At 38.6% G+C, this 26,335-nt stretch overlaps 1 protein-coding gene and 1 long non-coding RNA gene across 4 annotated transcripts; one reads left to right on the top strand and one right to left on the bottom strand.

Annotated features, from left to right (window-relative positions):
- The first annotated feature begins 939 nt into the window (after positions 1–939).
- LOC119481250 lies at positions 940–17,744 on the top strand. The gene is made up of 3 exons (XR_005205146.1): positions 940–1,407; positions 15,551–15,662; positions 17,615–17,744. It is a non-coding gene; the product is annotated as an uncharacterized LOC119481250 (long non-coding RNA).
- acox3 (acyl-CoA oxidase 3, pristanoyl) lies at positions 2,499–15,613 on the bottom strand. 3 transcript variants are annotated; one of them, XM_037758010.1, is made up of 19 exons: positions 15,492–15,610; positions 14,080–14,214; positions 13,689–13,786; positions 13,019–13,154; positions 11,877–11,951; positions 11,665–11,754; positions 11,223–11,366; positions 10,766–10,854; positions 10,233–10,329; positions 9,327–9,509; positions 9,086–9,208; positions 8,868–8,988; positions 8,652–8,774; positions 7,831–7,944; positions 7,616–7,731; positions 6,732–6,906; positions 6,571–6,638; positions 6,280–6,366; positions 2,499–3,336 (listed from the first exon to the last, which is right to left on the bottom strand). In XM_037758010.1, exons 2-19 carry the CDS (start codon positions 14,197–14,199, stop codon positions 3,217–3,219), a joined length of 2,079 nt encoding a protein of 692 aa, XP_037613938.1. In that variant the 5' UTR covers positions 14,200–14,214; positions 15,492–15,610; the 3' UTR covers positions 2,499–3,216. The 3 variants fall into 3 exon arrangements, with proteins under 3 accessions (XP_037613938.1, XP_037613939.1, XP_037613940.1); XM_037758011.1 differs by having other exon boundaries at positions 14,080–14,251; positions 15,492–15,607; XM_037758012.1 differs by lacking the exons at positions 2,499–3,336; positions 6,280–6,366; positions 6,571–6,638; positions 6,732–6,906 and adding an exon at positions 7,414–7,455 and having other exon boundaries at positions 15,492–15,613.
- Positions 17,745–26,335: the final 8,591 nt, after the last annotated feature.

A 26,335-nucleotide genomic window follows, 5' to 3' on the forward strand; every position in this document is an offset into this window, starting at 1 on the left:
TGAGAATAAAGTCGTAATATTACGAGAATAAAGTCATAACTTTACGAGAAAAAAGGCGTAATATTATGAGAATAAAGTCATAACTTTACGAGAAAAAAAGTCATAACTTCACGAGAATTTTTTTTTAATATTACGAGAATAAAGTCATAACTTTACGAGGAAAAAAAATGTCATAACTTTACGAGAAAAAAAGTTGTAATATTATGAGAATAAAGTCATAACTTTACGAGAAAAAAAAGTAATAACTTCACGAGAAAAAAATTTGTAATATTACGAGAATAAAGTCATAACTTTACGAGTAAAAAAATGTCATAACTTTACGAGAAAAAAAGTTGTAATATTATGAGAATAAAGTCATAACTTTACGAGAAAAAAAGTCATAACTTCACGAGAAAAAAATTTGTAATATTACGAGAATAAAGTCATAACTTTACGAGAAAAAAAGTCATAACTTCACGAGAAAAAAATTTGTAATATTACGAGAATAAAGTCATAACTTTACGAGTAAAAAAATTTCATAACTTTACGAGAAAAGAGAAAAAAAAGTCATAACTTTACGAGAAAAAATAAAATAACACGTAAAATGACTACTTTATAATATTACGACTTTTTTCTTGTAAACTTCTGATTTTATTGTCGAAATCTCCGATTTTTTTTTCCTCAATGTGGCCCTAGATGCCTGATTTAAGGTCTGTGGTTAACACAAGCTAAAGAGATTTTAACGTTTTGTTCTACAATATAAAATAGGTCAATAAATACCCAACTCGTGAATTTTGAAGCCTTTATGTGTCTTTAAAAAAGGCGGTTGCTAACAAATTGGATAAATGAGATTATTAAACACCATCAATTGAAAGCACCAGTAAATTACGAGTTCAGGAGTTTCATTTGAAGGCACCATGAGCCAATCAGCCAATCAGCCAATCAGCTGCCGGAACCAGCTCACGGTCACGGTGTGAGGAGAGAGAATGGCGGCTGTTGGACGCAGCTGCTAACGGAGCTTCTGCTGCTGGAAGAGAAAAACGTCTTCAAACCGCTTTATAATCGCACAAGTCTTGTTCGTTACAACCGCGGTAGTTGCGCCTCAAAGTGCCGGTTAGTGCGGTCATCTTGTATCCGGGAAAAGACGACGAGGAAGGACTTTACCAAGAGGATGCTAGCTGCTAACGCTGGTTGCTATGTAGCCGTTGCTAAGCTGTGTAGCCGTTGCTAAGCTGCGCTGTTACCATGGTGACGAAGTGATGTTTTTGCTCCTGAGAGGTAAACACCTCCTAGAGAGAAAAGTTAAATGAATAGTTTAAGTTCGGCCTCTTGTTTCGGTTGTTCTTGTTTTATTTTATTCATCAAACTGAGAGGAGGACAGTGAAGTTGGTTAGCGGTTCCTACATCCAGGCTGACTGCAGAGAGACTGTGAGTAACCCATACATTCATCTGATATATGACCAAATATGTAAACTATATAGTGTATATGTCTATATATGTGATGCACATATAAGTCACCACATATATATGCATATATGTCAGATATATTTTTCCTGATATACACATATATAATAAATGTGTATTGCATAAATGTTAGTGTATATATATATATATATAAAGGATAAAATAAAGAAGTGTCTTACCATTATATACAATAAAGACATAAATAAATCTATATTTTTTATATATTCAACCTGTGGAAACTGGTTTACATAAGAATATAATTTATCACAATATTAATATGTTAACTAGGGATGTACTGGAATTACATTTTGACCAACTTTTGGCTGCATTAAAAAGGTTTACACTTGAATTCTGTTAATTTTGAAGATTTTTTTTACCAAGGTACTGGTGTATGATTTATTATTTTATTAATAAATAAAAAATTCTGTGAATTTTGAAGATTTTTTACTAAGTTGCTGGTGTATGATCTATTATTTTAATAATAAATACAAATTCTGTTAATTTTGAAGATTTTTTACCAAGATGCTGGTGTATGATTTATTATTTTAATAATAAATAAAAGAAATTCTGTTCATTTTGAAGATGTTTTACTAACTTGCTGGTGTATGATTTATTATCTTAATAATAAATAAATTCTATGAATTTTGAAGGTTCTTTACCAAGATGCTGGTGTATGATTTATTATTTTAATAATAAATACAAATTATGTTAATTTTGAAGATTTTTTTGATGTTTTTATTTTGCGTCACTTACCTCCTCTCCTTCACTTCCTGCCCTTGTGTGTTTCCCATCTGTGTGATTACCTATCCATCCCTGATTGGTTTCACCTGCACTTAATCATCCTCACGTCCTCAGTGGATTTAGTCTCTGTGCCAGTTCGACTTTGTCCCCTGAGGCAAGCGACCCAACCATTTCTAATATTAGTGTTCCTGGTTTTTCCTGATGTTTTCTTCCTTATCCTAAATGTCCCCTTTAAAGTCTTTCAGGATTCACTGGAGCACAACATATACTGTACAGATCTTAGATTTGGTTTAAAAAACAAAAACAAAACAAAGTTGTATTAGTAAATATATTTAATTTGCATTGTGTTAAATATCAAAACGCTGTACTAGAAGAACTGTGATCATTCTTTACAGGGTCATATCTACAGATGAACACAATTTTCAGCTTCATTATTATATAATTACATCCCATATGAAATACAATAAATCTAAAAAAATCACTTACAGTAGATAATTCGTAGCCCTTGGTTGATATTTACTTCTTTGCTATTTTAAAATAGCATTATTGCTGTGTTAAGGACGGAAAAGATTATTATTCACATGTATGATTCACTTAATCAGAGTTTACCTTTTATAGAACAGATGATAGTGTTGGTCAGTGATTGAATTCCTGTGACACACAAAGCTTTAAAGCAGATATCCAGCAATTCTTTGATCAATATATCCTTATATCCATGAAGTGTGGTGTCCAACTGAAATCCTAAAAGTCATCACTTCTTGCAACGCATTTGTAGTGACAAAAAAATATGTCAACGGGTATTTGAGGGCACTGTATATCAGAAATGTATCGTACAATGGAATTATTATAGGCACAGACTGGCTCTGACACTTAGAATATTGTGCGTTAACTGAGGTGCAGTGTTGCACTGTGGGGGTTTTGGCAAAAGGTTGTACATAAGGACATCACATTTTAAATTGCACAGTTGGAAACACACGTTTTACACTCCGGACACTCCAGACACATGTCCAGGATTGCAGTCGAGAGCGGACTCTAGAGTTTCGGGCGGAGGGATCCGACCACTGGCTTGTCTGAGCTGAACTCTTTCCACCAGGACGGCCGCTCCAGCACCTGGCTGCCCTGCATCATTGTCGACCACAGGTTCTTGTAAAGCTACGTGAAGGAGAAACAAAGAGACGGTTCAGAGAAGAGGTCTTTATGTGATAGCTGTTGACAAAGAAGTCATGATCCATTTCCAATCATCTGTTTCTTGTAACCTATTCCACTCTCCATATAATATATAGCTTAAAAAGACCTCATTCTGCTAGAATACTGGACAGGAAGGACTGATGAATATCGTTGATCACACTGAAGAAAAGGGGATTGAACCTGTGACCTTTTGGTTGTGGTGGACATGTGGACATCATCTTCACGTCATGTTTTGATACGAGAGCGTTCCCTCCCTGTTATAATCCGAGCTGTCATCATCAATTCCTGTCTAAAACCGGCAATCAAAGTGCTTTTTGGATCCACACCGACCACAAGAAGAGACAAAGCTATCATCTTGAGGACACTATAAACACACTACTGGCCTTTCCAAATGTCTCATCGCTTCCTGATTTCACACAAACAACCCAAACCAATTTGATGAATTATGGCTCTGAAACCTCACTTTGTATTTAGATGCGACCGCAGCGGGAACAGGAAGTTTGTTAATGTGGTTACATGTCAATTAATCTGTGGATATCACAGCGTTCACAGACGCCTTGCTGAGAAACTTGGCTGAGTAACTCTGACTTCACACTGTTTATCTTTAGGTGTTATTTTGATGGTATTTCTGCTTCATTATACTGTCATGGTGTTGTTGTTAAAAGTTTACAGGAAGGACGATTACAAAGACATGACCCATGTTTACTACCGCAGATATAATTAAGATTAATCATACATTATGATGATGATGACTATTATCCAAGCAGGCAACTCCCTTTGGGCCTCAAGGTGCCCCAAAGGCCCCATATTAATTGTGTATTAGTTGTTTTTTGGTAATTTGATACGCAGCTAATTTGTTTTGTAATATAGACCACTACATGCCAATATCAACAGAAATGATCAGGATCCTACATTATTAGGCATCTGGTCTTAAAGCCTTTACACGCTAGGGGTTGATGAATAAATGAAACAAAAATGTGAAATACTCGCCTGTGAATGTTATATGTCTAAGGCTTTTATTGTGAAAGGGAAGAATGGAAGGAGTGGATCTGGTCTACGCTGGTTGAAAGGAGTAATATAATTTGCCGTCTTGGGTTGGACTATGGAGCCTCCGTGTTGTTGTTTCATAACTATAGAGTGCTCCAGGGATGATTTTTGTTGGCCAACCAGGAAATTAGCATCGCCCTGGTTCCCTCGATTAAAAAGCCAATGTGATTTTTACACTGGGTTTTGAATTATTGTGGCAAACACACGTTTATGAGATTTGTTCAGCAAGATAATCTTCACAAATGAACACCACTTTTATGATTTTTGAATTGTGAATGCAGTCGTAAAAAGCTAACGTTAGGCTATAAACAAACTACACCACGGTCGCATGAGGCAAACTTTGTTGCCTGGTAAAGTTTTTTCTTCTAAGTTCTGTCCATTAGTCATCTGCCCTTCTTCTAATGCTTCATATCTGACTTTATCCTTAATTAGCCCTCTGAGACCGACTTTAGTGTATTTCAGAGGCTGCAGCAGGTTCAGTTGTAGAGCTAGAGTGAAGGTACAGATATCTTATGAAACTAAAAAAACATTGATGTACACCACTTCTATGTGACATCTACTGTTCACCTGCTATCCCCCCCCTAAAGACCACCTGTACCCCCCTAAAAATGGGTCTATTGTGGGTCTCAGAGGGTTAAGACCCTCCAAAGAAACATGACTTGAAAATGTTTTTCAAGTAAGGAGGATGAAGGACAAAAGTAATAAAGTCGAGACAGAATGGTAGTCGGCGGTATTTAACCATAAACTTTCTCAAACTTGCAGATTATTACAGATAAAACATCTAGGACCAATATTGCTGCAAAAACAAACTTGACAAACCCTGAGGCTGACTAACAGAGTAACAGAATACGCGGTGGGTCTGCATGACGTCTTCATTTCTCAGGCAAAACAAACATGAGTTGAGCCGGTCTTATGAAGGAGGAAGTTCTCAGACAGCGTAGAGAGGGTCATTGTCAACAACTGACAAAGACAATTTATGACCAAACACAACGCTTGATGAGTTTTCCTGGAAGAAGGAGAGACGGCAGCCAAAGCTCTGCAGTCTTCTTCCAGTAAAGAGACTTAACCTACTGACTAAATGTCCCAGGGTGGGACTGCATGGGAATGGAGAGGGAGAAACAACTCTGACTTGCTATTGAGTCACTGTGATGAGTGTTGGTTTGTGTGCAGAGTTCACAGTCCACTTTAACATTAAACACTTACAATGTATACAAATCTATACTTGTACAACTTACAAAAATATATTATTAACACTGAGACCCACAATAGACCCATTTTTGTCTTTTTTTTAGGGGGGTCTTTAGGGGGAGATAGCAGGTCAACAGTAGATGTCACATAGAAGTGGTGTACATCATCTGAAAGCTGAGAACCTGAAGATTAATTTGAGATGCAGCTCAGCACTGTGTGTCAAGTTGTTCTAGTCATAAACCGTAGTAAGGTAGCCAATGAGCTACGACCTAATTTTAATCAAAACGAGCCGTCCTCCGAGCTGGACACGTAACATTGGTCTCTATGTGCAGCCGACTGTGAGACGAGTGGTTCAGGGGCCGCTGTCGATCAGATAGTTAGAAAATGACATGAAATAGAAAAAGCTCATCATCAAGGAATCTGTGGCCAACGAGAGCTTTGTTCTTTAGAGAGTTGTGGTAGAAATTTACAGCGTATTGTAGATTTATTGTCTCCAGACACACTTTATAAAGCCATTAGACTGCAGTGCAGCGCCACAGTATGTTTGATTTAGATTTAGAATTAGAGTTTTGACTCTAAAAATGCAAAATGACGTTGCAGATATCTCTAATGAATATTCTGTCTAGCTATTAAATGTTAAAATGGCTCGCCATATGTACTGTATGTCTTTACCTGTCCGTCAGCATAGCCAATAGGTGAGTTGACAAAGAAATCAGGAGGAGCAAAAACATCCACCAATGTTACTGCGTCATCCTTCAGCTGGAGGAAACACACAGACAGACAGAGCACATCAGGTTAAAGTCAAGCATATACCAGAGCTAGAACTTCAGTTTACAACTTCATTCAGTTTCATGAAGATGGGAAGTATGGGAGGACACAAGAAGGGAGCTAATAACAATTAACACTATAAAATAGTATAAAACAGTGTAACTAGGAAATCCAGAGGAGGAAATGTTTGTGTACCTGGGAGCAGAGAGTGAGAATGGCCGTCTGGATCAACTCTGTGGGCTTCTTTCCACTCAGGTAACCACCTGTACGGGAGCAAAACTGTGTTACAAATACCAACACGATGGGAGTGTGTTATCTAGATTGATGCAAGCAGAGTACAGAGTACAGTTACACACCCTGGTAAAGTGTGGCCGTGTGGTTGCTGAGGCTCCACAGCCCGTACAGGGCACACAGCTTGCTTAGTACAGGTCTGAGACCAGCTGGTGTGTCCACATCGGTAGTCAGATCATGAAACCTCTGGAGGCAGTTGTGTTCTATGTAGGCGATGGCCAGGGAGCGACAGTAATACACCTAAACACACACACACACACACACACACACACACACATATAGGGGTTACATTTGTAGCATGCTTTTATTTCTGCTCGTGATTAATCGCACATTTTGTATCTGTTCAAAATGTACCTTAAAGGGAGATTTGACAAGTATTTAATGCTCTTATCAACATGGGAGTGGGCAAATATGCTGCTTTATGCAAATGTATGTATATATTTATTATTGGAAATCAATTAACAACACAAAACAATGACAGATATTGATCCAGAAACCCTCACAGGTACTGCATTTAGCATGACAAAATATGCTCAAATCATAACATGGCAAACTGCAACCCAACAGGCAACAACAGCTGTCAGTGTGTTGACTTGACTATGACTATGTCATAAAGTGGGCATGTCTGTTAATTCACATATCTTGAGGTCAGAGGTCAAGGGATCCCTTTGAAAGTCACCATGATAGTTTTTCCTTTGGAGCGTTATTTACCCTCCTTCGTGACATGCTAGTATGATATAGCTGGTACTGACGGATTCCTCGTCAAAATTTTGTTTGGTTTACCGTCCTCTGCGACAAGATCACTGCATGTTAATACCAGGTCTGAACAGGGCCTTAGTGTGCATCCCACATTGGACTCTACAGCCATCAAAGGACTCATAACAAACAAAAGTCATCATTGGAACCCGATGGACAACAAGAAGGAAGAAGGAAGATGTGTGCGTCTCACCTGGCTGTTGTTGCGGGCTTCAAAATCATCCTTCCCCAAGGCCCTCTGCTGCTGCAGCCTGTTCTGGCTCTCCTCCAGCAGGAAACACACCAGCCACTTATAGGCTGCCAGCGGCACTGATATGATGGAACAAGGAGGATATTATCACTAGGTTAGACTGAGAAATCACTTTAAGACATGCAGTCAGTAGAAACTGGTTAAATGTATATTTGTACCTGTAGAGTCCATACACTCCTCCATCGTTCTTGCTGTAAACTTGCTGTCCATGATCTTGTGGAAGTCCTCCAGGAAGTCCACAGTGTGAAGAGGAGACTCAATCCGCACACCATCTGAAACCAGACAACACAGGCGTGTCAGCACTAGCAACTGGAGAATATCATGTCAATCACCAATAAGTGATTTATGCCATTTGAAGTGAACTACAGCTCTACCTCTCGTCACCACCCCGATAACTGACAATAAAAGCTTGTAACTAGAATGGCACTCGGAGAGCGCAGACCTCCGCCAAGGTGTGTGACTTTAAAAACAGATCACAGCTCACAGCTGGCAGTACCATGAGGTGGTAGGCTTATTATTAACATGGTGTGTTTCTGTGTAACGTATCGGCGGATGCCTCTCTCATTCAGCAGCCTTGTTATGTCTGTATAACGTTACACTACGTTGTCTCTCATCCCGTCATCTACCGCTTTGTTCTTTCTCCCCGCGGACGGAGAGCAGCTCCCGCACACACATCCACACACTTATCTCTCTGCTCGAAGAAGAAGGAAGAAGGAGGGGTCATCAGCTACACTGTGCATGTGTTATACCCTGTGGTCTTAACACTCAGGCTGATCGGAATCCTTAAAAAAATTCCTGAAACTCGGATCATGATCTGGATCGCCACCAAAATCTAATGGATTGTTCATTGTGCCACATCCCACCCCTCCAAAAATTTCATTAAAATCCATCACAAACTTTTAGAGTAATCCTGCTAACAGAAGGACAGACAGACAGACAGACAAACAAACAAACCAACGCTGGTGTGTCGGGGACTGACCGCGGCGTTTAGCTTGGAGCCAGCTGAGCAGGTAGTTGCTGGTCTGTTGCAGCAACACGTTGTTGTCTCCTTCATATGTGCAGTTTGGGTCGTTGTCATTACGCAGATCACCCAGCCGGTTCACTGAAAGACAGAGAAGGTAGTTAGGTCTCTGAGTGTGTGTGTGCGTGTGTGCGTGTGTGTGTGAGTGTGAGTATCTGTATGTGAGAGACTCACTGGCCAGGTATCCATGTCCACCGCACGCCTCCCTACACTCCTGGATCGCCCTCTGAGCGATCCACGAGGCCAGTGGTTTACTGGAGCAGCCTATGGCGTGGATCTCCCTGCCCATCTCTGCCTGCAAAACACACACACAACACGCATATAAGACTGTAGTTTATACAGTATGATACTCTGGATATAGACACACACACGTGCACCTCGTCTTAACTCACTTGTCTCTCACTCTTGTCCCTCATCATCTGTCCCATCTGGAACTCAACAAAGTTCATGAAGATGGACTTGCTGAAGTGTTCAAGAGCATACGCTGCTGCCAGGTACGGGATCAGACGCCATTGCTGAAGAAAGACGTGAGAGATGTACAACATAACGAAACAATAAGTGTTGTGACGTGGCTTTAGATACCCTCTGTTAACTTTGACAAGGTACTCTCAGATCCACTCCCTCTATCCTGACCTGTAACTGGTACTCCAAAACGGGAATCTCCTCCGTTTCTTTGGGTCCAAACTGTCTCCTGGTGGCTGAGAAGCGGATGGCGATGATCATAGCCAGCTTCAGGTTGGTAAGAGCCATCCTGGTGACGCCCACCCTGCCACCTGACAGGGCACCAAGAGACTCCCCGAAGCGCTTGTTGGGATCCTGAAGGAGAGGAAAGACAACGCAATCAATCTTTTGGTGGTTGTAGCGGGCTCAAGGTAGAGGTTAAAGCTAGAGTGAAGATCCTGGTATCATATGAAACTAGAAAAACCTAAAGAATCCATCGGTACCAACCATGTCATACTAGCTTGTCAGGAAGAAGGGTAAATAAAGCTCCAAACTTATGCGAAAGGAAAAACTGGCATGACATGGTCCCTTGACCTCTGACCTCAAGATATGTGAATGAAAATGGGTTCTATGGGTACCCACGAGTCTCCCCTTTACAGATATGCCATATATATATGTATATATATATTAATTACATTATGCTGAAAGGTTATTATGGAATTTTTGCCCAATGATGCCAAAAACTTGCTGCCTACTGAAGCTTTACGCCCAAAGCTAGCTGGCTGACCCGCTCAGCTAGCTTCGTAGTACAGCCCTCTGGACTGTCCTTGCTATTTACACCTCTCATGGGGTACCAGAGGAATTTTTCCAGGCCTGGTTGTCATTACCAGCCATCTTCTCACCACATCCATATGGATTTGGCCCCTGAGAGCTCATTAAATCACTGCAGCAGTGAAAAGAAAGCAGCCATAATGTGAAGACGGCGTTTGACTGCTGAACAGTTAAAGGAGGCCTGCTGCATTTTGTTTATTCAGTTGTTTGAAAAAAAAACTTTAATTGGAATGCATTCTTTGTGCCACCTGTGTGAATTTGACTCACCTTGAATGGCGTAACGTAGCGGCCATCAGGAGTAACGTCTCCAGTCTTGTTCAGTAGATTCTCCCGAGGGATCCTCACATTATGAAACAAAGCAAACCTGAAGAGAAAAAATACCTTTGGTTACAGACACTGAAAATTCTAGTGTTACTGTATTTCTTAAGGAAACTTAAAGGGGAACACATTATTATCTCCATGGCCTAGAAAATCAATATTAGTGAACATGATCTACTCTCTCTCAAAGCCAGAAACCAGAAAAGTAAATCTCAAACTTGTCTGGAGCTGCTCCACAGACAGTTTGTTTTCTTTTTTTATACCCAATTGAGCTTTATTCTTTTGTAGAGTTGTCAGCTGTGAAACAGAAAATGTTCCCATATACTCCGCTGAGTGCTCTCTGTGGCCTTTAGAACTGTAGGTTTTCAAAGTGACCAGTCCCCTTTGGGGGTCACCAGGGGGCGATAGAGCCTCAGCAAATTGGAGGAAAAAGCCGCTAAAAACTAGAAAACGTCTCTCTCCCTCCCTCTGCTGTCACCTACCCGTTATCCAGCCCGTTCTGGCCCAGCTTCTTGCCTATGTCTCCAACCAGAACACCAGGCAGAGCCAGCAGGGTCTTGGGATTTCTCACCTGCAGTACAATGGTTATAGATTTACTAGATGTGACAAATCTCAGTGGCATCTCTGTACAAAAACAACACTACTACGGTACATGATTAAACACAATAACTAGTTTCTCTGGTCCACAATAAGTTAACACGATGATCTCTATTTCTATTTTACAATTATTCACCTTACCTCTGGCTGGCGGATGTAAAAGCATCCTTGTTAAAAAGTGGATTTGTGAATAATCAGTTTGACTTTATACTTTATAACTTTATCACTGCACTGGGTAACACTGTGTTTTCTGAGATGGCGTCACATCAGATCACAGCGTCTGATAATAACCAACTGTAACTTGGTCAGCGGTCGAATGTGGAGTGTAACGGAGAGTCTTACCGGCACTACGAAGGAGTGCAGGCCATGGCACACCTGGTCAGGTGTGTAGAGCTGAGCGAAGACCACTGCATGGGTCGCAGTCTTACCCAGGTTCCCCACCCAGAACTTGGCAGCCTCAAAGTCTGGAGAGCTGATCACAAACTCCTGCAGAGTAGAAAGTTAAAGTTTTACTGCAACCAGGGATGTAGCCAGAAAACTAGAAATGGTAAATTAAGTCATGAGTTCAAATTCTACCAAACATTTCCCTGTGAAGTTTTACAAAGTAAAATAACCAGCAAAATGGTTCCCAATGGGATTATGGCTCTGCCGGCAACCAAAAGTGTTACAAACAACAAAGCAAAGACATGACATAAAGGAAAAGGACATCTTTACTGTAGCTATTTTATGCTGTCATATTACAATTTAACATCTATACAAACATATTTTGTGCGTGTGTGCTTACCTGGGTGGAGGGGTCATATGTCGCTGTGGTCCTCATGGCTCTGGTGTTGCTGCCGTGGCTCAGCTCAGTCAGTGCAAAGCAGCCATACGTCTACAAACAGATACAGGACGTTGCAAATTCTGAGTTCATCGTGACGGAGATTAGAGTGAGATTAGATGTGGAAGCACTGACACAACCGAAAGGTGGAGTTATTGGCAATGTTGAACTCTTACCGTCATGTCTTTAGTGTTTTCAACAAATTTGCTGTGTCTCTCTGATCCTGCCTTGAAAATAGTCCCTCCAAATAGCTGAAACAGAAGATGTTTTCAGCATCTTTTACTGGGGTGAGACATTGACTAAAATCTAGGATCAAGGGACTTTTACTCTGGGAAGTATATAAATTAATACAGTAAAAATGTTTGATTTTCAGCATGTATGTAGTCAGAGATGTCCTGAAGTCAGATATATCAGTCATTGTCAGGCATAATTTATTGATAAAAAAATGTCCGGCAACCCAAAAATCAAAGAATAAAGTCATTTCCCTCACAAATTAATGGTATTTTCTTTTAATTGTTAAGGGACATGTAATGTTTTATACTTCTGGTGAATATAATCCAATCAATCTTATTTCCATAGATGTATTTTGTATATACAGTTCCTTTTGTTAACACCTTATTTTGAAAACCAGACATAGTCACACGTGTATACTTCCTCTAACTTCACCAAATCCATCTCTAGCTCTCCCGTCAGCTCTGTTCTCTTTATCCATCCATAGTCAGCTCCATCGGGGCCGTTTGAGTGCATTTAACATAAATGTTAGTATATGGGTGCTCTACAGTTGTAGCGTCGGCACATTTGACCACGGAGATGAGAGCGACGGCCGGCTTGACCGCACGTTACCGCGATACGATAACGTTTCCTGTCCATGACAGAGTTAGCATGCAGCTTTAGCCGTGATGTCTAGCTTTGCTTTTCCTGTCAATGTGTGAAACCCAAAGTGTTTCCATCCTTTACTGGATGTGTAGTGTTTAACATGTTGGATTTAACATGTGAGGGTGCAGGTCGTAACCTCCGCCGTTTTCTACTTTCTTTTAGCAGCCGGCTGGTTTGTTTTGGTTGACTGATACGGAACGGATATGACGTCACGTTACTCAGACTACAACAATAAAAGCGGTAACTTCCTTCTACCTCCGCATAGACTCAAATGAAGCAAATATATCGATTATGGTGTTAAAAAATGGATTTCAAAATGCGATACATACTGTAGGTGAATCGATTTTTTTCCCCACCCCTTGAAATCAACCCAACTCTACTTTCATTATGATCAATGTTTCATTTTGCACACCTCCCACCACCGCCACCAATGCACACTCACCGACATGTTGAGAGTGTACTTAGCCGACAAGGCCCAGTCATACATGCCGAAACAATCACTGAGAACCATATTCTTCCATGGGTTAGCCATCATATCTTCTTCTGTCAGGAAGTCGTAGCGGAAGAGCTGCTTCACCCTGTGGATTTATATAGGAAGCTTTATTTTCTCTATGTACATTATATAGATAAAGACATGATATATAACAGGATGTCAAATTAAGTCTTTGGTGAGAAACTTGAATAAATCCAGTTATTTGTACGAGATGTTTTCACATCAATATCAAATAAATAATAGAGAGAGAATTATGACCTGTTTAACTTTCTAACAACTTACAAGATTTTTTTTTTAATCAAAGCAAATATTAAAATAATCATAATAATTTGAATTGTGTGTTTTTATGCAAATAACCACTATAGATGACAATAACAAAGTACAGAACAGTACTGTGTACAGTACCCTCCCACCCCCCAGAAGCTACGGTGTAATTTGAACACTGTAATTTGCCCCATATATAATGTTTTTTATGTAAAATATATCGAACATTGAATGTCATCAGATCTAAAATTGTATTCCTTCATTTAGTGCAGAGATTTCAAAAGTGGCAGATAAATTAAAATACTTGCAAGAGTGGCAGGCAGGGGAAAAAGTTAATTTCAGACTCTGCTGATACCTGAGGAAGGTCAGCTCTCTCATTTTCTCGAGAGAGATGTCTTCACCGGGCTGACGGGCAAACAGAGGGTCATCCTCAAGTGACTTGAACACATGTTGCTGCAGCACAGAGAAGAAGAGAAAATGTAGAGGACATGTAGAGGAACAGCTACTACAGCTTTAAAACCAATGGCAGGAGCACCTTGGTTACATTAGCGCATAGGCCACATAACCGAAATGTATGCATGCACCCCTTCATTTCCAGTCTGCCTCTACACTGTCATCTGACAAAATGACCCCCACAAATCTTTAGAAAAAACAAGTGGCACTTGTTGTTTATATAACTATTAAACTTATTAGAAAAATGCAGATATAGTCCCAACGACAGAGAGCATTTGATGCTGACCGCTAACCTTGTATGCCATGATTTCCTCTCCGTCTATGAAGCGGAGCATGTCCTTCCAGTTGAAGGAGGCTTTTTTCCTGTAGATATCCAGCGGGCCACTGGGAACGTCGGCCACTTCATGATCCATCTTCTTGTGTCCAGACTGAAGGAGTTCACCATGCAGGGACAGAAGGCTCTCTCTGGGAAGAAACGAGGGAGGAAATTAGATGAGAGCAGTGGTGGAAGAAGTATCCAGATCCCTTAGTTAAAGCTTCAGGAGGCAACAATTTTTTGTTCTGAGAGAAAACTAGACTTCTGCACCCCTTTATTTATTTCTTTATTTTGTAACCTTTATTTTTTCAGGGAGAGGTTCACTGAGTGCAATGCTCTCTTTTTCAGGAACACCCTGATCACATTCACATAGTTACACATTCAAACCTGGAAGCTGCCCAGAACAACCACCGTCTGATCTGCTGGCCACTGAGCAGCTGGGTGCTTGGTATTTCTTTGAGAGATTTCTCGCCTCAAATGTTTTCAGAATCATGCAACTTTTTTTTTCTCATAAAGTTATGACTTTATACTTATAATATTACGTATTTTTTCTCGTGATATTATGACTTTATTCTCATATTCCGACTTTTTTTCTCGTAAACTTCTGACTTTTTTCTCGTAAAGCTATGACTTTATTCTCATAATATTACGACTTTTTTTCTTGTAAACTTCTGACTTTCTTATCGTAACATTACGACTTTTTTCTCATAATATTACGACTTTTTACTCGTAATATTACGACTTTATTCTTATTATATTACGACTTTATTCTTGTAAACTTCTGACTTTTTTCTCATTAAGTTATAACTTTATTCTCATAATATTACGACTTTTTTTCTCATAAATTTTTGACTTTCTTATCGTAACATTACGACTTTTTTCTCATAGTATTACGACTTTTTTCTCATAATAATATGACTGTATTCTTGAAATCTCAGTTGTTTTTTCCCTCAATGTGACCCTAACACTACCATAATACATTTGCACTTTGGCCCTCACTGCATTAGACTTACATAATATATACTTAGACTATAAACTGTATTACCTTCATCACAATGCTCATATATATATGTATATATATATATTCTTTTTACCTATAATGTCTCTTTATGATAGTAAAGCCTAGTGAGCCATAGTGACCTAGTGAAATCTGGCAATGCAGATAGTTACATAGATAGATTATAAAACCCTCCAGCAGAATGGACTGTTCTCTTTCTAATCTAACTGAACTGACACTGACACTGTGGCAAACTTTGTACCTACTGTATCAATAAAAGGAGCAAAGGTCATGGCTGGATGAATGACTACAGAGGAAGTGACTGCTGTTACACCATATGCCTTTGTCCCACTGTCACTGTCTAACACTGAGTAGATGTGGTGAAGTCTTACCTTATAAAGTTAGCTTTATGCCAACTAATGTTAATGTCTCTCTCTCTCTTCTTCTTCAGCTGTCAAAACGACCTGTGCACAGCTGGGTTTGGGTGTTGTGTGTGCCAGCTGCAACGTCGTGCAGCTTGGTTCCTGCAGTTTGGTTCCATTTCCTGTCCCGCACCCTTCAAAGTAAGTCTCCACACATGTTAATTGAATGCAAAACTAGACTCTAGAGTAACAGATGTACGTTATAATAGTTTTATGATATCAATAAGTAGGCTTGAAGATTAAATACTGAATTACTGTGCCGTAGTTTTAAACCGTTTAAAGGTGTATGCTTTTATTTTGAAGGTCTGAGGTGAATAGAGAGCCCCTTTCCGGTAGTCAACGGAGAGAGATAAATAAATATTTTTTTTAATTCCGTTTGATTTGCGCTATTAGTCACATATATGATGTTTGTCAATTTAAAAGATAATTTTGCAACTCAAAAAGGTCGCAGTTTATTTTTATTATTTTTTTTCGAAATAAGGTCCCAAGCGGTCAACCGGAAGAGGCGTGGCTTCGGCTCATTTCATTTCCGGTTAAAGGGGTGTCTTTCAAAATATTTATTATTATTATTTATATTATATAGAAAACTTGTGATAGAAAGATTCAAGCTGGATATTTTCTGCAAAAGAAACTTAAAATTAATGTTGAAATAAATATATTTGATGTTATTCTATATTTTAGTTGAGATAAGATTGAAAACAACATGCTGTATATCATACAATTACTTATTATTTTTGGAAAAATTCCATATTCCTAAGAAAAAATGGACAAGGAACAAGCCAACTTTTCTGCACTTTTTTAATGAATTCAAGCAATATAGCTCCATTTTACCCAATGTTAAAAACAAAAAAGCCATTAACACCTTTAAGTTATTAAATGAATATAATACAACACAAACACAATATAACACAAATTCTGGCATTATGAAATATAATATTTAATTATTTTTGGGTTGTCTTATTTTTTTTTTATTGTCCATGTATCTGTTTTTACCTCTGTTAATGAACATGTGCACAATAAGAAAGCATTCTTAAAAAGCCCTATTCTGCCATCTGCTGGACTACACAGAATATATATATATATTTATAAAATGTAAAGTTTTTCATTTAATTATGACACAGTAAATGCATACACAAAATGCACATATATATATATATATATAAATGTATTATACTCAAATGTTTCTAATGTAACAGACAAACGTCCACACTTACATTAGTAATACCACATTGTAAAAATACTCTGTTACAAGTAAAAGTCCTGCATTCAAATTTTTACGTATTAGCATAAAAATGTACTTAAAATGCTAAAAGTAAAGGGCGGAATGGCCCAATATCTATGAAAATACATAATCTATTTTTTGATTATATTTTGTATTATTATATTATAATATTATAATTTTATTGTCCCTTAAATACACACACGCTGTTTTTCCCTTTTGTTTTATATATACATAGATACATTAGACATATATTATACATACATATATCAGGGATTCCCTTTGTAAACATTGGGATCCCATGTTGAAAATTAAGCGTAATGTATAACCAAAACATTATCAAAATGAATGATGTCCTGTGGATAGTTTTTGTAAACCAGGTCTGATTTCAAATTCAATGTTTCTCACTCTAACACATTGTGTGCGTCATTGACGTCTAATAAACACCTTGACTAAAATTTTCTTCCTTCTATTATTTATTTATTTATTATTGTTTCCATCCATGTTTCCTAGCTAGCAATCTTTTTTCTTCACTGGCTTTGTGCATTACTGCAATTCTTGGCACATTACCGCCACCAACTGTGGATCAGTGGATGGCATAAAACTATTGACAGGACTGTGTATTGTGTCACCTGAGTGCATGCGTGAGTGCAATGGCGTCCAGGGATCCACTCTTGAGAAAAATCATTGCTCCATTGCCCTACTAGTGACTAGAGACTGGATCAGTGACATCATTACTGACATTACAGGAACCCCTCATCCATCAAGTATAAAATATAAGGGGGTCATCGTGTTCTGGTAGCTCCTGGTTTCGAATAGTCATAACATGTTCTTTGCAGAGTTCTTTTGCTCTCTTTTTTGCTATTTTTCCTAGCTCCTCTTTCAAATGGCAGCTCATCTCCTCTGACAAAAGGTCTTCATAAACCAGTCTGTAGTACGAAGGGCAGCACACCTCCTGTGCAGACACAGAGCTTCTTTTCCACAACTTCCATCTGCTATAAAAACTAAAGGCACTCCAAAGCAAAAAAAATCCAGAGATTACAAGAAAACCCCAGTCCTAGAAAAGAGACAACGGTAAACTTATTTACTTAAACATTTCATTTAATGCACTATTGCTTTAAGGATATCTTTAACATGTGGAGTATTACAGCAAGTATCAGGTGGTGGTCAAAACGAAACCCATTTTCCGGTTATATTCAAGGTCTGAGTCACTTTAAAAAAAAAGTTTATTATTATGTTATAACCCCACAGATTTCATTTTATGTTTTAAAAGTCATAATAACAACACTGTATTATTAAAAACTAAAATGATTTTGTTGCTTTTTTTTTCAACCAAATGTCTTGCTTTAATTGAAATAATTAGATTAACTAGTTCTTTTTTTCCTCTGTAAAGGCGTTAAATGTTTAATATACAAACTTTGAAGTACTTCCAAACAATGTCTCAGAAAATGGAAATCCTCGAGTAAAGTACCAGTGCTTTAACGCTTGATTCTCAAGTACATTATTTTAGTAATTGTGACTTATTTTTGATTACTTTTTTACTACTTTAACTTGTTGGATTATTTTCTTGACTTTATATTCTTGTAATATCATTAATTAGGGATGATGTTACAACGCAATCTTCATTTGCTTCACCAAGACTCTGTTGTTGATGTTTGTCATAAAAAAAAGTGCAAAATTATCAAATATCTGCGTGGGAAAATGCTCTGCCCTCTTCCAGTCGAGTGAAAATGTGCCACAAGAGCAGACACGTTCTGCTGCATACCTTCATTGTCTGACAGCATTCTCAGTTGTTTGCCGCATTGTGCCCTCACATCGTGATGGTACATGCGTTCGCTTTTAAAGCCACAATAAGACTGTAGAATTGGTTCCTTTGAGATATGCTCAATTTTTTATAATGTTAATGATGGAACCAGTCTTTTTGGGGGGAATACCAAACAGTTTGAATATTATTTGAACGTTAAACTAATTATTTTTTACAATTACAAACTGTACTGAACTGGTGAAGAAAGCACAAAAAGTATATTATTATTATGTTTTAACCCCTCAGATTTCATTTTATGTTTTAAAAGTCATAATAACAACACTGCATTTTTAAAAACTCAAATGATTTGTGTTGCATTTTGTGCTTTTTTCAACCAAATGTCTTGCTTTAATTGAAATAATTAGATTTAACTTACAAGTGAGTCATTCTTATAATCGGTTCTGATGAGCGTCTCCTCGTAGGTAAGATTTTTCTTGCAAGGAATTCCAGTCTGCTCGGTGTTGATGTTTGTCTTCAGGCAGATGTACCAATCTCCATCAAACAGAACCGTGGATGCCCAAACAACGGTCAGGTAAATATATGTCTTCAAAAACATCCCAAAGAAGCTCCAGAAATTGTTGCAACAATAATTACAGCAGCGCGAAATTATCCACTTTTGGTTTAAAGGCTCTATTGAGGTGACAATCAAGGTGAGGATAAAAGGAGGGGCAATCAAGAACAGTACATCATGTAGATGTACACGTGGTCTGCAAGAGCAAACAAAATCCAAATCAAATAAGTACTGCAGAATGAAGAAGAGGGCTATGAGCAGGACCGTATTCACAGCAGTTGATAGGATTTTCATTAAGTTTTGAGGAACATCTCCGAGGTGCACCATGCTGGCCAAAAGGGCTGAAAAATATTGAGTTTAAAAGGATGACGTTACAACACAAGACTCTGTTGTTGATGTTTGTCCTCAAAAAAGTGCAAAAGGATCATATATCTGCGTGTGAAAATGCTCTGTCATCCAGTGAATATGAAAATGAGTCAGCCACAAGAGCAAAAAGGAAATGGAAGGGTTTGTCCTGCAGCACATCTTCATTGTTCTCAGTTGTTTACTTTAAGGTGCCATTGCTTTTATAGTGATGGTACAGTATGCTTTCACTTTTCATTCATCATACTTTGATTTTGACTCTGTACCTTTCAGAGAAAACATCGTCCTACAATATCCTTCCCATTTTCTACCAATACTTAATGTTTTTTTCATTAAACCAAAAGTCTCTTGATGAAGTTTACCTAACCTTAACGAAGTAATAACCCAAATCTCAATATTTTCACACTAACACTAGCAGTTTTTGTGCCTAAACATAGTTGTGGCAGATATCATACAATTACTAATTATTTTCGGAAAATTTCATATTCATAAGGAAAAAATGAACCAAGCCAACTTTTCTGCACTTTTTTTAATGAATTCAAGCAATATAGCTCAATTTTACCCAATGTTAAAAACAAAAAAAGCCATTAACACCTTTAAGTTATTAAATGAATATAATACAACACAAATTCTGGCATTATGAAATATAATATTTAATTAAAGCTGCAAGCAGCGATGAACGGGCCCTCGCACCTTCCCGCACATCAGGGGTACTGGTGAGACGCCGGTCGACACACCCGTATATTTCAGTGACCATCGGACACTGCACGCACAAGTTAGACGTTATTTCCTTGCCTCTTTGTTTTTTTGGAGCAAATGTGCTCAGAAAGGACAAAGGGGGATGTGATGTGGGGGTTGAGAATGTGTATGTTTATATTTAAAACTAATTCAAGTTCATGTATTTGATCTTAATGTGTGTCAGATAATGCAGTGGGTTAGAAAAGATGGTTAGTTTGCATGCAAGACCTTGTCTATGTGAAGCATAAACTAAACACATCAGGTGTGGCAAAACCAGCTACCCAAATATCTCTAATCTTTTAACTTTAATCTCATAATATTACAACTTTTTTTCTCATATTATGACTTTTTAACCTAAACTTATGACTTTTTTCTCGTAATATTACGACTTTTTTCTCGTAAACGTATGACTTTATTCTAAAAATCTAAGATTTATTTGTTTCCTCATTGTGGCCCTAATACTCTGTCGTACTCTTGATTCTTAACAGTTAAAAATAAACCTCAGTCAAGTTGATCCAAGCTGTCAGACCAGTCCAGACACATTTTTCACTGATGTGAACTCAGATTACAATCAAACTGTAGATGAGATCAGGTGGCAGCAGCAGCAGGGCGGTGACTAAAAGCTACGGTTTGCAGTTTGAAGCAGCCTTCACTAAATTTACAGGAAGTCACATGTTTTAAGAGAAATGAGACGTTGTTTCTTCTTAAGCGTCACGTTAATATTTTAGATTATAGCTTCTGTGTACTTCTGTGTACAGTGAACTGTGCAATTATTTGTGCAAAAGACATCAAGTAGTCCGACTCCAGCAGCCATGACCTATGAGCAGGTTCTGAAATGAACTTTTTTCATTGCCTGCCACTGTGGCAAACAAGTACCTTTTTTTTTGTCTGCCACTCAGAAATGTTATCTGCCACTTTTGAAATCTCTGCGCCAAATGAAGGAACAAGGCAAAAGTGAGCATGGCTCAGATACCCCCGCTCACTGCTTGATCCCTACTAAAGTAACACCAAAGGTTTTGCCATTTTGGAAAAACTCAAAAAAGGTTTGGGCACCGTGGACTTCTAACCCCCAAAAGGCACAACTAGACCACACTGTCAACCATCATACCAAATTTGAAGTTCCTAAATTAAATAGTTTTGCTCCGGACACGAAAATGTGACAGGTGAACGGGCGGACGGACGGAAGGGCACGTGGAACGCTATATATCCCCAACTACTTACGGGGGTATAATAACATCTTAGATCTGATGTCATTCAATGTTCAATATATTTTACACAAAAAACATTATATGCATGGTAAATTACAATATTCGAATTACACCGTGGCTTCCGGGGAGCCCTATTTTTCGGGGCAGGGAGGGTACTGTACACAGTACTGTACTGTTCTTTGTTATTGTCATCTATAGGGGTTGTTTGCATAAAAACACAATTCAAATGATTATGATTATTTAAATATTTGCTTTGATTAGAAAAATCTTGGCAAGCTGTTGAGAGCTAGTGTTAGGATGTTAAACAGGTCATACTGTAATTCCCTCTCTATTATCTATTTTATATTGCTGTGAAAACATCTCCTTTAAACAACTGGATTTATTCAAGTTTCTCGCCAAAAACATAATTTTACGAGGTTACATTTGAACAAGACGATAACGTAATTTACCAATAGTCATTTTTCCTGAGCTTGGGTTTGAACGCCACATAATAATAACAACTGCCTAATGCCTAATGTGCCTAATGGCACCTCCATTAACATTAGTAGATCTGTTATTTAACCAAGCAGGACTGTGCTGCCCACCGGCTGCTAACAGGTAACATTACTAACTCTCCTCCTGGCCAACAGGTTTGTTGTTCACAGTGTTGCATTATCAAGGAAAAAACAGGGTGCGTCCCTCAGGCAGTGTCTCCGGTCCAAAACAAACAGCAATATGATACAATGTGCTTATGCGTCATTGTGCATGCGTTACTGTGGAAGGGCATCAATACAGAGGAATCAGTAGTCACGGAGGCTTGAGATACCAAGGAATCAGACAATAAGGAGTCTGTTCTCTATTCCCTCCCCTAACATTTTTTACTGTCTGCCAAAATGGCGGATGGCCTGCCAATTTTACCCGCCAACAATTTACCTGCATTTGGCGGGTGGCGGTTGCTAATTTCAGACCCTGCCTATAAGTATATGTGAATAATAAGTACAATATACAGCTGAGTGAAGGCAGGCAGTTCAGAGGAGCAGAGTACAGCAGAGACTATGGTCCTGGAGACCAAATTATTAGGCTGAATGTTTCAGGGAAAATGTAAATGATATAACTCATATCAAACCCGACGTTCAGGAATTATCAGCCTCACATGTGACTGAATGGAAATGACGATAAATAATGTAAAACGTGTTTGTTGTTGACAGACAGACTCTCCGTCTCTCTCTGACTTTAATAGTATCATTAATAAAAGTTAAAGGGACTGTTTGTAACTTCTTACACGTGTAAATCATTGCGGGTCGGTGTCTCATGCGCGCTCACGTGTGGCTACGCTGTTCAGACAAGACTCCAACAGAAACTACACGGAAGCACCAAAACCACAAAGTTCTATATAGTGAAGCCCGTCTGTTAAACAGTGTTGGCTGCGGTCAGAGACCGTAGCTTTGGTCTCCAGGACCGGAGTCTCTGCTCCTTTGCTCCTCTGCCTGCTTTGCCTACCCTCACTCACACACCGCGCTTGTTCTCACTCTTTCGCTCCACTCTCACGTGCATGCGCGCACACTACACACTGCAGAAGAGTTAGTTTAGCTCTGACAATATTTAGTGAATGTACAGTGGACGTTTGTGCAGAAATAACTGCTGCAGCTCCTCCAGACCAACAGAGGTTTTCCGTGTCTTGTGAAGTGACGGGGCTCCACAGAGAGAAAGGTTATCGTCTCCGACCAAAACTCTGAGATCCCCTGTTCCCTCCGGCCGCGGGCGGGAGGCTGAGGCAGGAAAAGCCAACACTAGAATCAGCATTGATATATTTATTTTCAAATACATTATTATAAAATACGTAAATGTTTACAATAAACAAAACACCCAACCACATGATGATTACTTCAAAGAGTAGTTTTTATTTGCAGAACTGACAATTACAATAAAACACTCTGTTCTAGTGCTAATACTTTAGCAATGACATGCTGTTAAAATTCCGCGGGCACGTCTGGGGAACGCGCATGTCGGGGAACCTGCTGCCGTCCATTCCCGTGGAAGTCGGAAACTCAACGCAGGCCGATACTCTTATAAAACATGACAAATTTGGGGAAGATCGGACAATGTAAAGTCAAGTTACAACAGCATCCTGTGTCATGGCGAAACATCAAAATTCGCCGCGCCGCCACAAGAACGCCGTTTCACGAAAACACAAAAGCTTCGCAATTTAGTATCATGAAGGTGTTGAGATTCTGCTGCCCAACTTTGAGATGGATCGCTTGTATCCTCTAGGAGGAGTATCGCAAAGTTCCATACCTAAAAAGTGACAAAATGGCGTCTTTGCACATGACATATGACATCACCGTTCGAGCGACCAAATATTTCTTCGCAATTTAGCATCACAGTAGTTTGAGGGTTATACCACCCAAATTTGATGCGGATCCGATAAACTCTCTAGGAGGAGTTCGTAAAAGTATGCATAAAATACATGAAAAACGCACATATTCCAATATGGCCGACTTCCCGGTGGGCGGAGCTAATGAAACCCGATGAGGAATATGTCTGAAATAATGAGCAGGATGTACCTACCAAATTTCATGAATATAGGATCAACTTTGACCAAACTATGGCCTTCCACGCGTTAGGGGGCGCTACAGAGCTGGCTAAACATGCCGAACCCAATAACTGTACATTTACATAAAATTCACAGGTGTCCATCATTTTGCCAAGTTTCATGAGTTTTCGAGTACCTCAAGGTATGTTCAAAATCTAAAAGACATAAGGGGGCGCTAGAGAGCCAACATGCCACGCCCAAGCAAAATTTCACGACTAAATCAAAGTAATTATGAGTTTGGATGTTCGTGTAAAGTTTCATGAGTTTTTGTGCATCCTAAAGTCTTCAAACATATGTTCGTAAATTTTAAAATCACGCAGGAAATCCAAGTTGGCTGACTTCCTGTTGGCCGAAAAAATCTCAAAAATATTTAGCACGAACTTCAAGACGTATGCAATTACATACTTGAGTTTCGTGAAGATCGAAGAAACTTTCCCTGAAAAACTGCGTACATTAGGGGGCGCTATCTCGCCCCCTGGACACACCCGAGCCGGGTCACTCCAGAACATTGGAGTTCGCGCCACTTCTGACGCATAGTCCACTTATGGTGAGTTTTTGGGGATGGGAAAGGTCCCAAAAAGGCAATCTCCGCGCGGAAAAAGAATAATAATACTTAGAAAAACAATAGGTTTCCTTGCACTTTCGTGCCAGGACGCCGTTGGGTCCTGGCACTTTCGTGCTCGGGCCCTAATTATTTTTGGGTTGTCTATTTTTTTTTATTGTCTATGTATCTGTTTTTACCTCTGTTAATGAACATGTGCACAATAAAGAAAGCATTTGAAAACAGTCCTATGCTGCCATCTGCTGGACTACACAGAATATGTATATACATATATACAGTATATATATGCAAAACGTAAAGTTTTTCATTTAATTATGACACAGTAAATGCATACACAAAATGCACATATATATATATATATATATATATATATATAAATGTATTATACTCAAATGTTTCTAATGTAAGACAAACATTCGCACCTACAGTAGTAATACCACATTGTAAAAATACTCTGTTACAAGTAAAAGTCCTGCATTCAAATTTTTACCTGAGCAAAACAGAAGTATTAGCATCGAAATGTACTTAAAATGCTAAAAGTAAAAGGCAGAATGGCCCATTTCAGAGTAATATATATTATATTATTGGATTATTATTATTATATATTCGGTGCATATATTGCGGCTGCAATGGTGGGGCCAAACTTTCTTTTATATACTGCTGGGTAGCTTACATGAAAATACATAATAAATGTTTTGATTATATTTTGTATTATTATATTATAATTATAATTTTATTGTCCCTTAAATACACACATGCTGTTTTTCCCTTTTGTTTTATATATACATAGATACATTAGACATATATTATACATACATATATCAGGGATTCCCTTTGTAAACATTGGGATCCCATGTTGAAAATTAAGCGTAATGTATAACCAAAACATTATCAAAATGAATGATGTCCTGTGGATAGTTTTTGTAAACCAGGTCTGATTTAAAATTCAATGTTTCTCACTCTAACACATTGTGTGCGTCATTGACGTCTAATAAACACCTTGACTGAAATTTTCTTCCTTCTATTATTTATTTATTTATTATTGTTTCCATCCATGTTTCCTAGCTAGCAATCTTTTTTCTTCACTGGCTTTGTGCATTGCTGCAATTCTTGGCACATTACCGCCACCAACTGTGGATCAGTGGATGGCATAAAACTATTGGCAGGACTGTGTATTGTGTCACCTGAGTGCATGCGTGAGTGCAATGGCGTCCAGGGATCCACTCTTGAGAAAAATCATTGCTCCATAGCCCTACTAGAGACTAGAGACTGGATCAGTGACATCATTACTGACATTACAGGAACCCCTCATCCATCAAACATGAAATATGAGTGTGTCATTTGGTATCTCGACGTCTCGAATAGTCATAACATGTTCTTTGCAGAGTTCTTTTGCTCTCTTTTTTGCTATTTCTCTTAGCTCCTTTTTCAAATGGCAGCTCATCTCCTCTGACAAAAGGTCTTCATAAACCAGTCTGTAGTACGAAGGGCAGCACACCTCCTGTGCAGACACAGAGCTTCTTTTCCACAACTTCCATCTGCTATAAAAACTAAAGGCACTCCAAAGCAAAAAAAATCCAGAGATTACAAGAAAACCCCAGTCCTAGAAAAGAGACAACGGTAAACTTATTTACTTAAACATTTCATTTAATGCACTATTGCTTTAAGGATATCTTTAACATGTGGAGTATTACAGCAATAATCAGGTTGTGGTCAAAACGAAACCCATTTTCCGGTTACATTCAAGGTCTGAGTCACTTAAAAAAAAAGTTTATTAGTAAGTTTTAACCCCACAGATTTCATTTTATGTTTTAAAAGTCATAATAACAACACTGTA

The sequence above is a fragment of the Sebastes umbrosus genome, chromosome 22 (genome assembly GCF_015220745.1).
Source record: "Sebastes umbrosus isolate fSebUmb1 chromosome 22, fSebUmb1.pri, whole genome shotgun sequence".
NCBI lineage: Eukaryota > Metazoa > Chordata > Actinopteri > Perciformes > Sebastidae > Sebastes > Sebastes umbrosus.